The sequence below is a fragment of the Emys orbicularis genome, chromosome 11 (genome assembly GCF_028017835.1).
Source record: "Emys orbicularis isolate rEmyOrb1 chromosome 11, rEmyOrb1.hap1, whole genome shotgun sequence".
Taxonomy (NCBI): Eukaryota; Metazoa; Chordata; order Testudines; family Emydidae; genus Emys; species Emys orbicularis.
The window spans coordinates 74686813-74701335 of NC_088693.1; the positions used below are offsets into that span (position 1 = coordinate 74686813).

At 46.1% G+C, this 14523-nt stretch overlaps 1 protein-coding gene across 1 annotated transcript in view; it reads right to left on the bottom strand.

Annotated features, from left to right (window-relative positions):
- Positions 1-289: 289 nt before the first annotated feature.
- SH3BP4 (SH3 domain binding protein 4) overlaps positions 290-14523 on the bottom strand; it is a 51911-nt gene continuing 37677 nt past the window's right edge. Inside the window, exons 3-4 of the mRNA XM_065413719.1 lie at positions 4150-4338; positions 290-514 (exon numbers count right to left, since the gene is read on the bottom strand). Of these exons, the coding sequence (XP_065269791.1) occupies positions 290-514; positions 4150-4338 (414 nt within the window). The remainder of the gene's footprint in view (positions 515-4149; positions 4339-14523) is intronic.

A 14523-nucleotide genomic window follows, 5' to 3' on the forward strand; every position in this document is an offset into this window, starting at 1 on the left:
GATATTTATTTGCAAATGTCTTAAAAAAAAAACGTGTTGGGTTCTCCCCCACCCACTGTTAAACTTTACAAATAGAAAGTTGTGTAACTGGTATCAACCCCTCAGCAGAGAAAACCCAGCTCTTCTGGACTCTTTCTACATGAGGGAGAACACTCAAAAGAAGTCCCGCTTCACTGTGCAATTCCAGTCCCAGAGCAAACGTTCAAACTTTGGCCTTTTGTCAGCTCCTGCCTGTTTTTTATCCTCTGCTAAAACCAGGAAGAGTTACACACGTCAGGAGTCCCCGCCATCAGATAGCAAAATCTTCATGGTCTGGAGGGCTAAAGGCGGCTGCACGGAGTATGTCCAAGGAATTGACTAGGATCAGGGTTCCTGTTAGATGTTTCCAGCGCTTGGTGATGGGGTTCTTCATCTTATCCAGCCCTATGTGCAGCTCCTGGATGACATCTCGGTAGCTATCTCCAATCTGATTGCTCCAGGTTAGCAGAAAGTCGTAGGCTGGTTTCCACATGGCCTGTGTTCCATGCCGGAGAGGCAAAAAGAGAAAACAAACAAACAGAATTGAGAGATCTGTTCTTGTTAGGTAGACTAGACACTGCTCTGCTACAGAAACGTAGTCGTTTGCTGGGAATTTCTGTGGCTGCTTTGGGGCACAGGAATGGCAATACTAGAACAAAAAGAACAGGAGTACTTGTGGCACCTTAGAGACTAACAAATTTATTAGAGTATAAGCTTTCGTGGGCTACAGCCCATTTCTTCGGATGCATATAGAATGGAACATATATTGAAGAGAGATATATATACACACACACACGTGTGTATATATATCTCCTCAATATATGTTCCATTCTATATGCATCCAAAGAAGTGGGCTGTAGCCCACGAAAGCTTATACTCTAATAAATTTGTTAGTCTCTAAGGTGCCACAAGTACTCCTGTTCTTTTTGCGGATACAGACTAACACAGCTGCTACTCTAATACCAGAACAGGCTCTGGTCCAACTGAATGCTTTGGAGAACACACAACACTGGAGCGATATCTGCCCATTCAGGCTCCACTTCAGCAAAGTGCTTGCGTCCATCCCTATTCATAGGGCCTTACCAAATTCATGGTCCATTTTGGTCAATTTCACAGTCATGGGATTTTAAAAGTTGTAAATTTCATGATTTCAGCTATTTAAATCTGAAATTTCACCAGGTTGTAATTGTAGGGGTCCTGACCCTAAAATGAGTTGTGGGGTGGGGGAGGTTGCAAGGTTAGTGTAGGGGGGGTTACGGTACTGCTACCCTTACTTCTGCACTGCTGGTGGTGTGGTGCTGCCTTCAGAGCTGGACAGCTGGAGAGCAGTGGGTGCAGGCCGGGAGCCCAGCTCTGAAGGCAGAGCCACTGCCAGCAGCAACGTAGAAGTAAGGATGGCATGGCATGGTATGGTATTGCCACCCTTCCTTCTGCGCTGCTGCCTGCAGAGCTGGGCCCTCAGTCAGCAGCCGCCACTCTCTGGCCACCCAGTTCAGAAGGCAGCAGCGCAGAAGGGTGGCAATACCGCTCTCTTTCCCCTCCCCCCCAATAACCTTGTGACCCTTTGCAACCCCCTTTTGGGTCAGAGCTCCCAATTTGAGAAACGCTGGTCTCCCCCGTGAAATCTGTAAAGCATAGGGTAAAAAACACGCAAAAGACCAGATTTCACGGTCTGTGACGCGTTTTTCATAGCTGTGAATTTGATAGGGCCCTACATATTCAGCAAGGGACTTGCACACGTTCAGCTTCGAGCAAGTGTTTAAATTAGGGCTGTCAAGCAATTAAAGTGATTAATCACACTGTTAATATTAGAATACCATTTATTTAAATATTTTTGGATGTTTTCTACATTTTCAAATATATTGATTTCAATTACAACAGAGAACACAGTGTACAGTGCTCACTTTATATTTATTTTTGATTACAAATATTTGTGCTATAAAAACAAAAGAATTTACCTCATACACGTACTGCAATACAATCTCTTTATCATGAAAGTTGAACTTACAAATGTAGAATTATATACATGAAATAACTGCATTCAAAAATAAAACAATGTAAAACTTTAGAGCCTACAAAAGTCCACTCAGTCCCACTTCTTGTTCAGTCAGTCACTCAGACAAACAAGTTTGTTTACATTTGGAGGAGATAATGCTGCCCACTTCTTGTTTACAATGTCACCTGAAAGTGAGAACACGTGTTCGCATGGCACTGTTGTAGCCGGCATCATAAGATATTTACATGCCAGATTTGCTAAAGATTCATATGTCCCTTCATACTTCAACCACCATTCTAGAGGGCATGCATCCATGCTAATAAGGGGTTCTGCTAGATAACGATCCAAATAGTGCAGACCGACGCATGTTCTCTTTCATCATCTGGTTCGTGTTCTGTAGTTTCAGCACTGGAGTGCTGCTCTTTTAAGACTTCTGAAAGCATGCTCCACACCTCGTCCCCCTCAGATTTTGGAAGGCACTTCTGATTCTTAAACCTTGGGTCAAGCACTGTAGCTATCTTTAGAAATCTCACCTTGGTACCTTCTTTGCCTTTTGTGAAATCTGCAGTGAAAGTGTTCTTAAAATGAAGATGTGCGGAGTCATCATCTGAGACTGCTATAACAGGAAATATATGGCAGAATGCGAGTAAAACAGAGCAGGGGACATACAATTCTCCCCCAAGGAGTTCAGTCACAAATTTAATTAACACATTATTTTTGTAATGAGCATCATCAGCATGGAAGCATGTCCTCTGGAATGGTGGCCAAAGCATGAAGGGACGTATGAATGTTTAGCATATCTGGCACATAAATACCTTGCAATGCTGGCTACAAAAGTGCCATGTGAACACCTGTTCTCACTTTCAGGTGACATTGTAAATAAGAAGCAGGCAGCATTATGTCCCGTAAATGTAAACAAACTTGTTTGTCTGAGCGATTGGCTGAACAAGAAGTAGGACTGAGTGGACTTGTAGGCTGTAAAGTTTTGCATTGTTTTGTTTTTGAGTGCAGTTATGTAACAAAAAAAAAATCTACATTTGTAAGTTGCACTTTCACGACAAAGAGATTGCACTATGTATGAAATGAACTGAAAAATACTATCTTTTATCATTTTTACAGTGCAAATATTTGTAATAATAATAATATAAAGCGAGCACTGTATACTTTGTATTCTATTGTTTAACAGTGCGATTAAAATGGCGATCCATTTTTTTGAGTTAATCGCGTGAGTTAACTGTGATTAATCGACAGCCCTAGTTTAAATGCCATCAATTTCAGTGAGGCTCAAGCATGCGCTTTGCTGAATCAGGTCCAGATTCGGGCTGTTCGCTCATCAGCTCCTGATGCTTCATAGCAAGGCGACCCTGTTGCCACAACCCTGTAGCATGCCCAGCTACGCTGTGCAAAGCTGGACCCATGGGGAAGAGAACGACTGCTGGAGCCCTGCAGTGGTCAGATCTCAGCCCAGAGCACTGGTCCCTATTTCCCCTAACAGAACATGAACAATGAACCCCACAAGAGCCACTGGTTTGGGGAAAAACCTCAACTGAAGCCAGGGGGCAGTATCAGAGGGTGGGACAAACAGTTATTCAAACTGAAAGGGCCCCAGGATTTCAGTCAGTCATTGAGAGGTGCTACTTATTTTTAAAGGAACAGCAGAGAGATGATTGAAACTGACCAGTGTCCAGCCCACCCCAAACCAAAACCACCCCCATGAGATGTGAGTACCGAGCCTACACTGGCAGGCTCATTGCTCCACTCCCATAGAGGTAGATGTGTGTGCGGGGTGGAAAAGTGTCAATCACGAGCCGTCAGCAGGAACACACTGATTTGTCCCCCTTTCAGAAAGGGAAAATTGGACAATTGTGAAAATGATGAAACACTCGCTCCCCCTGCAGGCAGCTTCTCAAACTCAAAGATCAATGGAGCTTCTCCTCTAGGGGCCATTTTCAGGCACTCACATCTCCCGATGGGAAGGAACCTTGCTCTGGCTTGCCATCGCCAAAGAAGCGCTCTTATTTGCTGACACCTCAGCCAAAAAACCCAAAAGGCAGCCGAAATCAGCCCTCAAGTGTTTGCTTCCAGACCATTGCACAATGCGTCACGCTTTAAGGGATTGTCAAATCTAGTCTCACCTCACTGTCTACCGCTCCATTCCTGTCTCGGTGGGGGGCTTCGTAGGCGTCCATCTGTTGTTTGGAGACCTTGGCTAGCTTCTCTGCCAGCTCCCTCCAGCGCTGAGCCACTTCCACGGCTGTGGTCAGGAGCACAAAGTCCTGAATGAGCCTCACGACCAGCCCCTGGCAGTCCATTTTCAGCAAGGCCTGAGAGAAGACAGAGCAAACCAAGCAAAGGTCAGGTACAGTCCCAGGGTTTCATCTTCTAGCAGCCACCAACAGTGTTCTCCTGCCACTCTGGCCCAGCAACAGCTGAGAACAGGGACAACTCATTACTACAATGACAGCAGCACTTCATTCCTTGCTCTCAAACACGGAGGTGATAAAGCCTGTGAGAGAAGGAAGCCAAGGCCCTCCCTACCAAAATCCAACTCAATCTCCCCTTCTCTGAAACCCAGTAGCAAGGCAAGTCTTGCGTTCCCCTTTCTGGCTTCATGGCTGGTTAAACAACCTCGTCTACGTGCACAGGGAAATCTCTTGAATCAATCATTAACTCCCCTCCCCCATACGACAGGTGGTGAAATACGGTCACTGGACCTGCAGGAAGAATTCTCTCATTAAGTGGATAAAGCACTCTGCCTTGATGTTAGAGGTAGGGCTGGGTGTTCTAGCCAGATCTTCTAGGCAAACGCACTAAATAATTAGCTCCATGATGCAGTTTAAGAACTGAGAAAAATAGCAGCATGTAATAAAGATAATTAACTCAATATGGTCAAAATACGTTAGGGTATAGTGACCAGAGAAGAACCAACATGGCTTTCAATACAGAGAAAAAGAGGATGCAAAGAATAAATGAACCCAGGTACTTGTTAATAACCAGAACATCTGCCAGCCCCGAGAAGGCGAGGCCTAGATCTGATGCCAGTGCCACCCAGCTGCCTGGGCAGGTCAGAGATTTAGGTGGTGTGAAGGAAGCAGTCATTCTGCTGAGGACTCTGGCTCACGTTACGTGACTTTCGTCCTGCACACTCCAACTTTCAGTTCATTAGTTTGTAAACTCTTAAAAGAGGAGAGTTTATTGATTTAAAAGCTGCGATTTCTGCAAACCCTTCCCTGTGGTCGCTTCAACTAGGGAACCTGGAGTGGGAAGTTTTCTGCCTCTCCTACCTAGCCAATTCTTTGACCAGTAAATGACTGACATTGAATGAATCCAGAATTCCAGTGAAATTAAAGACTCACACCACCATGTGACCACAGCCTGGTTTTGCATAAGACTGAGCAAAAAGGGATGCAACCTGCAAAAACAGACCTGCAAGTGCCAGGTAGGACTCTTACCCATGACTTTCAACTGGCCTAGGAAATTAAGGGCTTAAACAGTAATTAACAACATAGAATCACAGAATTGAGGTCACTTCTAGTCCTACGAGAGGTCATCTAGTCGAGTCCCCTGCACTCATGGCAGGATTAAGTATTATCAGACCATCCCTGACAGGTGTTTGTCTAACCTGCTCTTAATCTCCAATGATGGAGATTCCACAACCTCCCTAGGCAATTTATTCCAGTGCTTAACCACTCTGATAGTTAGGAAGTTTTTCCTAATGTCCAACCTAAACCGCCCTTGCTGCAATTTAAGCCCACTGCTTCTTGTCCTATCCTCAGCGGTTGAGAACAATTTACCTCCCTCCTCCTTCTAACAAACTTTTACATACTTGAAAACTGTTATCATGTCTCCTCTCAGTCTTCTCTTCTCCAGACTAAAACAAACCCAATTTTTTCAGTCTTCCCTCATAGGTCATGTTTTCTAGACCTTTAATCATTTCTGTTGCTCTTCTCTGGACTTTCTCCAATTTGTCCACATCTTTCCTGAAGTGGGGTGCCCAGAACTGGACACAATACTCCAGTTGAGGCCTAATCAGCACAGAGCAGAGCAGAAGAATTACTGCTTGTGTTTTGCTTACAACGCTCCTGCTAATACATCCCAGAATGATGTTTATTTTTTTGCAACAGCATTACACTATTGACTCATATTTAGCTTGTGATCCACTATGACCCCAGATCCCTTTCTGCAGTACTCCTTCCTAGGCAGTCATTTCCCATTTTGTATGTGTACAACTGATTGTTCCTTCCTAACTGGAGTACTTTGCATTTGTCAGGTTTCAGAGTAGCAGCCGTGTTAGTCTGTATCTGCAAAAATAACAGGAGTACTTGTGGCACCTTAGAGACTAACAAATTTATTAGAGCATAAGCTTTCGTGGGCTACAACCCACTTCTTCGGATGCATAACGAAGAAGTGGGTTGTAGCCCACGAAAGCTTATGCTCTAATAAATTTGTTAGTCTCTAAGGTGCCACAAGTACTCCTGTTATTTTTGCATTTGTCCTTATTGAACATAGAAATGCCAGCCTGAATCAAACCTATGCTCCATCTAGTCCAGCATGCTGGCTGCTAAACTGGCCAGTACCAGATGTTTCAGAGATTACGCAATAACCCATTCATGGGCAATTACCTACCTATGGGGAAAATTTCATCTTCGCTTCAGGCAGTTAGTGACTGATTTGTGCTCTGAAGTATGAGAGTTTATATCCCTTATTTACATAGGATTTAAAAAAACAATTAACGGTAGATGAGAACATCCACCAGTGTCTAATCATTCTTTATCTCCTAAGCCCTTGGCCTCAGGGACATCTTGTGGCAATGAGTTCCACTGGTTGTGTAAACATTCATTTCCTTTGCTCAGTTTTAAAGTTTGTTGCCTTTCAGATTCATTGGGTACCCTCTGTTCTTGAGAGAGAAAAGGTAAGTGTCTCGAGACAGGCCGAGTGAAGGCTGTGATTCCAGAGTTACCCAACGACATGCAGAACATGTCAAAGAACTTTAACAGGGATCTCAGCTCAACATTACTGTGAATCCAAATACAACACAACAATCCTGGGAATGCGCACAGACTGAAAGGGAGGCGAAGTGGATAAAATCCCCCAGCAGCATTTTAATTTTAAACATGCTTGTATGTGAATGTGCTACAAGCGATAAAATACTTCCTCAAATTGCCATTCAACCCCCATAACACCATCCCGAGGAGGAAATCATACTGCCGACACCATAGAGAACAGCACCCTAGGAGAGAGAAAAGCAATGTCTAGTTCCTAGGCTTTAAACTACCAAATCTCTCAGGACGAAGTTCCCAGAGGCCCACATATTTATCACCTAAGAGAGTCTATCCTGCTCCCCTGATAATCTCCCCTCCTGCCTGCCTTTTGAAATGAACCCTCTAGAAAGCAGCTACAGAGCACTTGCATTGTCTTGCTCTCTGGTAAGCAGAGACAGAGGGAAGGAGGACTGCAATCAAGTTATGGCTGTGGAATTACGTTAGCTCTTCTAACCAGAGCTCTCACTGTATTCCCGTATCAACAACGGAAGTAATAAACTCTCATGTTAAGCAAACAAGGTAAGAGATTAAGGGGTATAAAACTTTATAAGTGTTATAAACTGCTCAGTTAGGAGAGCGATGAGCCACAGAAATATACGGGCGTATCCTGCAGTGATGGGCCGAACTCTGGAGTGACACTGTTGTATCAAGCCAATTGGGTCAGTGCCATCATTTCCCGAGGAATATTTAAGACCGTCCTGACGGGGACTGGAACCAGCGTTTTCGCCTCCCGTCCCTCTCCTGGAAACTGCCGAACAACGGTTCAAGCGCAAAGTCAGTACACTGAACAAGTGTGAACTGTAGTATAGTTAACTATCAAACATGCCTACGCTCTCAGCTGTGAAAGCGCTCTCTGCATAATCACCTCTGTGCACCGAACCCTGGATTGGTCCTCTCAGGCAGCAAACACGGGACCTCGGCATCCGAAGCAAGAGTGCCCTAGTTCAAGCAGCAGCTGCTGCAAGGAGAACACCCCCTCTTGCAGCCCACCCCTTCCTCAGGCACACTGTGCCTGTCACAGAGCTAGGGGGCGCACTCAGAGCCTGGGGCGCGTGGTGTGTGTGTGGAGTGGGGGGCGGGCTCTCTTTAGAGATGTCCCCAGAGTCCCTTGCAGCAGAGGCAGCCCAGCTGCTTAGCCCTTTCAGGCTCAGCAATCCCACCATTTCAGGGCCCAACGGCCGGATCATTACCAGGGGCTCCGACTCTCCGGCTCCTCAATGCTACAAATCAGCTAGGAAGGAAGGAAGCCTGGCTTTGCAGTGGCAAGGCTGAGTCACTAATTGCACTTGAACACTAGCATTTTGCTGTGTTTCCTAGACAATCTGAGTTAATTACATATGTACAAACACAGAAACTACCCAGTACTTAGCAAACATTGCAGCAAGCCACTCTGATCTCTTCTCCAAGCAAGCCATGGCCGGGATGTTCAGGAGAAAAGATGCCTTGAGGAGGCAAAAGGCTACTGCCTCTTTATGCTTTAATCATTTGAATGGATAGTTAAATCTAATGGCAAGCCACAAGCAGTGTGGGTTAAATAAAGGAGACACACAGACTCTGGGAATTACCCAAAAACTCATTTACAGAGAAGTTATCATAAAGCCGTATTCATGAATAACCAAATTCATGAAATATTGAAAGAAACAGTCCCCTCTTTTTACTATGCCAACTTATCTGTAAGCAGTCAAAATAGAATTGATTTATGTCTCTAAAAGTCAGGCTGGGAAAATGCTGTCTGGTTTGGCACAGGGACCAGTTATATATTGTACACATTCACCCCAGTGTGCACACCCATGGGTGCTTACAGATCAATGAATGAAAATTAGTAAATGATTCTGTTACAGACAGCCACAATTACAATACTTGTTTTAAGGCGCCTGCGAAACTGCTTGCAACTGCAGATCTTAAAACAGTTTTTAAATAAGAGGCGTATTACAATCAGGGTTTTGTGCGTTTGAGAGTCCACAGAATTCATGGAAGGACCCCCCCTTTTTTGCAGGATCATGCCACAGAATCTCAGCTTTTCTGGCTGTTTCGAGCCTTCCACTTTTCCAGCTGAACTAAGAGTAAACGGATGCCACCAAGTCTTAGGAGCAACCCGAAGCAACATGTATCTGAGAGGTGTGAACAGCCCCAATTCATCTCAGTGGATTAACTCTGAAACCTACAGATGATTGGAATATCCATGTCGCTCATGTCACCTCTGATCATTTTAGCAGAAACACCCAGCTCAGGTACTTATCCCCCAGCCCTAGATTGCCTCTCATGGTGCTAAAACCCCAGCTGTCCCTTACCCAGGGGCAGTTTCACCCTCCCACTACAGCTAGGATGTTGCTATGAGTTGTAGATACAAAAAGGCACCAAAAGTGGAAAGTGTGGGGACAGAGTAAAATAGATAAAAAGTCAGCACAAATGTGCTGTTGTACTGAGGGTGCTATTCATGTGCCCCTGATGCAAACATGGCTGAAAGTGAAGCCAGACCACTGCAGGAAAGTAAAGCCAACCGAAGACTTAGCGTTAGCAGAAGGGGCTTGGAGAAGGGAGGATGGCTGTGACAGAGAAAAGCAGCCACAATCCAAGTGGATGGGGTGATGGGTTGAGGAGTGAGAAGGGGATTATGGGACCAACCTCCCGCCCCACCTTGCCCCTTCTGCAGAATGCTGAAGTGAATGATGCAATAAGCAAAAGAACTTGATAGGTTAAAAAGGAGAAAAGAACAAGAATTCTAGTGTCCAGAGTCTGTCCAGCACTAAAACCAGGCCAGGGTCCATCAGGGCTGAGCCTTGGTACTGCTTCACCCCAGTAAATATGGCTGGAAATTCCCAGCCAATGAAGGCTATCCCTGGGGCTGAATCCCAACAGGCTCTGCTCTCTCTACATGACCATTGTCCTCTGCCTCACATCGTCATTCGCATGGGAGCCGTGGGAGCACAGCTGGTGCACGATGCCACCAGATCGGAAGGGCTGAGTTTTACATGCATTATGCATGGGGGAACAATGAGCCGTGCTGCAAGGCAGTGGAGAATCAGGCCTTTGGCTCATAGGTAACCCTTATGCTGCAGCACTACAGGGAGCTTCCTTGCTTTATTCCCTAGCACGAGGAGGGCCAAGTGGAGCCTGTTGACTGTTGCTGAGCAGGACAGAACAGCGAGGGCCGGCGTGGGGGGTGGTCTGCAGGCGAGACTGGGCACGAATGAGCAAGGGGCCAGAAGAGTGGAGAGTCTATAAGAGCTTAATGGAAGATTGCAGAACCACAGCACTAGCAGGTCAAGTGTGAGATACTGGATTGAGAGAGGTGAAAAACCAGGAGAGGCACCCGGGGGTTTGTCAGGGCAGGACATGTTCACAGCAGCCGAGCAATGTTTCATCCTCGTGCATCTACATCAGAAAGAGTCCATTAGTACCACCACACCCCCACACCCCCCCCCCCCCCCCCGCAAAGGCCACAATGCGGCAGGGACCGTTCAGGACAGCAAGAGCAACTGCAATAATAAAAGCAAATGCTGCAGATCATCTCTGGTCTTTGGACAGCTCATCCCCTTTGCTGCAAAAACACATACAATTAAATCACAGATACATTTGCTTTCAAAGCGATTACTGGTCCAGATGGGATTAGCAGGGTCACAATAGACCTTAATCCTGAATCAGGCTTTTGTAGCTACACTTGCCGCCTCCCCCCGACCCCAATACGAGATAGCAAAACACACAGATTCATCTCTTAAAATACACCCAAAATATTCTGGTTTCCACTGACATCAGGATAAATCTGCAGTCTAATCATGGCTGTACTATTATTGCCACTACTTTAAAGCACTACATTGACAATGTTCATCAAAGTATTCATTAACCTCAGAGCTCCTTTCAACCCTGCTACAAGAGACTAGCATGCAGTGCAGCACAGAACGGGGTTTGAGATTCAAATGATATTTCAAAGCAGTGCCAACGAAAACACATTTAAAAGACATCTAGGAGACACAGTATTTGCATCCCAGCTCAGAAAGGCAGAATCCCATTTCCAATCCTCTAATCATGGAAAATAGCATCTGGGCAAGAGAGGAGTGGATCGCCCAGAGGGGAATTCAGTACAAAGCTTTGGCTGCTATTGAGCGACACATGCGCTGCACACAATGGTGTTTGCAGAATCATGCAAATCTCACCTCCTCCCCTCAGATTAATTTACTGACTCTCCTCCGCACGCAAGCCTCATTTCAGTTTATGGAAAATCCATCGGTATCCCCAGAGGAGACCGCGTTGATTGCAGAGGGTGAGAAAGCCATGGGCCTGATTCTCCATCGGCTCATGTGGTCAGCGATGCAGCTGGCATCCTGCCTAGAGACTGGGAAGATGCACTTGGTGTGAGAGAAGTGATGAAGTTTGCAACTCAGTTGACCTGTTGTCCTGGTGGATCCCTGGTGTCCTGCTCATGGCTCTGACACCAACTTGCTGGGTGGTCGTAGTGAACTCAAACCCATCCCTCGGTGCCTTCCTTTCCCCTTTTGTGAAGTGGGGTAAATGCTTCTTACCCATGCCCCAGGGGAGTGGTAATCCAGAATGAATTAGGGGCTGCCAACCGCCCTGCCAGCCCCAGATGGAAGTAGTTATCGAAATGCAGAATATATATTTTTTATTAATGACTCCTGATGCCGTTGAAGTTGCAAAACACTCTAGAGGTTCGAAGCATCGTGGCGCATTGGAGAACACTACTACATATTAGTCCGCATCCCACCTTTCTGTAGTGCCATAAATAAAGGTAGCTAGCAGGGAAGGTGATGGTGGTACAGGAATTTTCACTATTAGAAAACCCAGAGCTCTAAAGGGATGCTATCATAAAGGAGTGATCTAAAGTAAAGCTATGACAGAAAAGCTACCCACTGCCTTTGAGAACAATCCAGGAAGGAAGGGGGACATTACTCTGCTTTGTACACTGGATTTCTCTAGGGCCAGGACCTCTAGCCAGACAGCTGGAATGTGAGTTCACAAAACACTTCCCCCCCACCCCCCAGATTAGAAACCTGCAGCCCCCTAGTGTCATGTGACACTTCTGCTTAGGTAAGCACTTATTTCCAAGACATCAGTAGCCAGGAGTGGAGCAGATGTTATCAATGAGGCCACGTGTCCCATTCAGCATGCCAGACCCAAGTTATGCAACAGGAAACCCAGCTTGATATGGCCCCAAGCCCACACCCTTTCCCCTCCTCCTGCCCCCCAGCACAGCATCCCTCCCCACTTTATAGTATCATCACTTCAGTTCTACCCTGCCCAAGCTTTCAATTTTTGGGGCACTATGGACTTTTGTATTGAACACACCCAATTGCCCTGTGGCCGAGACCAGGGGGAAGCGACGGGGTTGGAGACAAGCCATGCTTTGGGTACTGGAGAATACATCTCTCTCTCTCTCTCTCTCTCTCCACCTTTGGACAGGGGCAGAGGTGACCCTAAATTTGAGCTAGGAGGGCAATACTCCTTAGTCCACCCTCCAACATACCTTGATAGTCACTAGCTGATCCTCCCCACCCCTTTGCAGGATCTGCCAGTACAGCCCAGGCTGAAGAAGGCCATTAGCTTTCCATGTCCACACTTAACTAGTGCCCTGCTGACAAAGTATACTCCTCACGCTGTCCGAAGAACAGAGGTCGTCTGCTGCTAAGCTGTCTGCTAACTGCAGCAGGCCCCCCCAGCATCAGGTACGCTGGACACACCATGAAAATGATTTTCACAATCAGTCAGAAGCACCGGAGGAGATTTATGTTTTTAAAACAAAGTGTAGATTTTGGAACAGCTCTAAATAAAAGCACAATTATAAACAATATCTCAGGACACGAGAACCTTTACCTCTGCACAAGTAATGGGAGAACCTAAAAGCTTAGCATCAAAAGCAGCTGCCCTTTGATTATAACAGACAGTTCGGTCAGAGGGGGCTACTATCCCATACCTTTTATTTTGTGCATTTCACCTGGGCCAAACAGAAGTGCTGTGGCACCATTTTGCCTGACTGAGGAATATAGTTTCCTCCTGGAATTTAAACACTAAGAACCTTGGAGCCAAAGGCACATGTGCAGATGTTCTATGTCCATATTAACATTGAGGAGCTTTGGAGAGAGTCCCATGTTGCTGCTCTGCAACTTTGTGCTAATTCAGCTGACTGGGGCTGAGCCCAAGAAGTGGGTAGGACGCTGCTACAGCGCCCTTGGGATGAGAGGTCATGGGCAAGCTATTCCTTTGCCTTCTCAGCTCACGCGTGTTTGATGCATCGGGACAATCATCCAGGGCCTGATCTTTTCCCAGCGGAACGATTCCCACCAACGTTAGTTGTGAACTGCATCAGGCTCCTTAATTCTTAATTGGGTCTTGCCTCCACCCTGGCCCCTATATGACGCTATCCGCATATAGGGGTCTCAGCTGGTCAGGAGAGAATTCCCCCAGCATGAACCCAGTAGGGCCGCATGCATGACCCAATGCTGCCCCAGGGAGAAAGCCTGGTAGCACCCAGCACTATGGCGACCTGCTCAAACTTACACCACAGCTGTTTTGGCCCTGCACAAGCCCAGAATGCAGGTGGTGCAAAGGAGGTGTGAGGCCACCTTTAGCTCTCTGCTACTCCGAAGCTGCATGTCTCAGGAGGCGCTGCATAAGGTGTGCGCTTACTTTCTCCCTAGAACATAACTGTTACTCTGAGGACATCAACAGTGCCAGAACCTGTTTCCAGAGGTCTGAGTTAAACAACAACAACTCAAACAGCCTGATTTAATGGGATGGAAAATTCATTTTTTGTACAAACCTCAGTACTGGGCTAACCATCGTACTGTGCACGAGAAGTTATAAAATGCTGTGATTTTCTTCTCTTCTAGCATAACTAGTAGCACCCTGAAACACTGAATGTCAGGAAAGGGCTAGAATGATAAAAACACTAGAAATTCCAAAGGGAAGTCATTACCTCAAAGATACAACTCTGAAGAACCTGGCAGTGTAGTTACTGCTTAGTGAATCCACTGGAGTTTCACTTCATTGCTCCTTCTAGCAGCAACAGCTCGTAGCACATGCTGAGCTACTGGGCAAAATGTTAAGAAGCAGATAAGTGCCTACGTCACTTTGAAAAATGCTACTTCAGAAAGTGTTACCCGTTCTCTAACCGAGGCCCGACGTGGACTGAGAGTACATACGAGGCCTCTGAACTAGGAGCATGCTGGGCATCTTAAAACCAAAGGAATACAAGAACTGCTCTACTGTTCTGAACCGATTCTGCAGTGCCCTTTGTCTTTAGTGGGTCTGGGAACCAGTGCATCACGCATAGGCCTCAGCTGAGCAGGGCACTTCAGCACATGCTTTAGGGCAGGGGTCGGTGACCTTTCAGAAGTGGTGTGCCAAGTCTTCATTTATTCACTCTAATTTAAGGTTTTGCGTGCCAGTAATACATTTTAATGTTTTTAGAAGGTCTCTTTCTATAAGTCTATAATATATAACTAAACTATT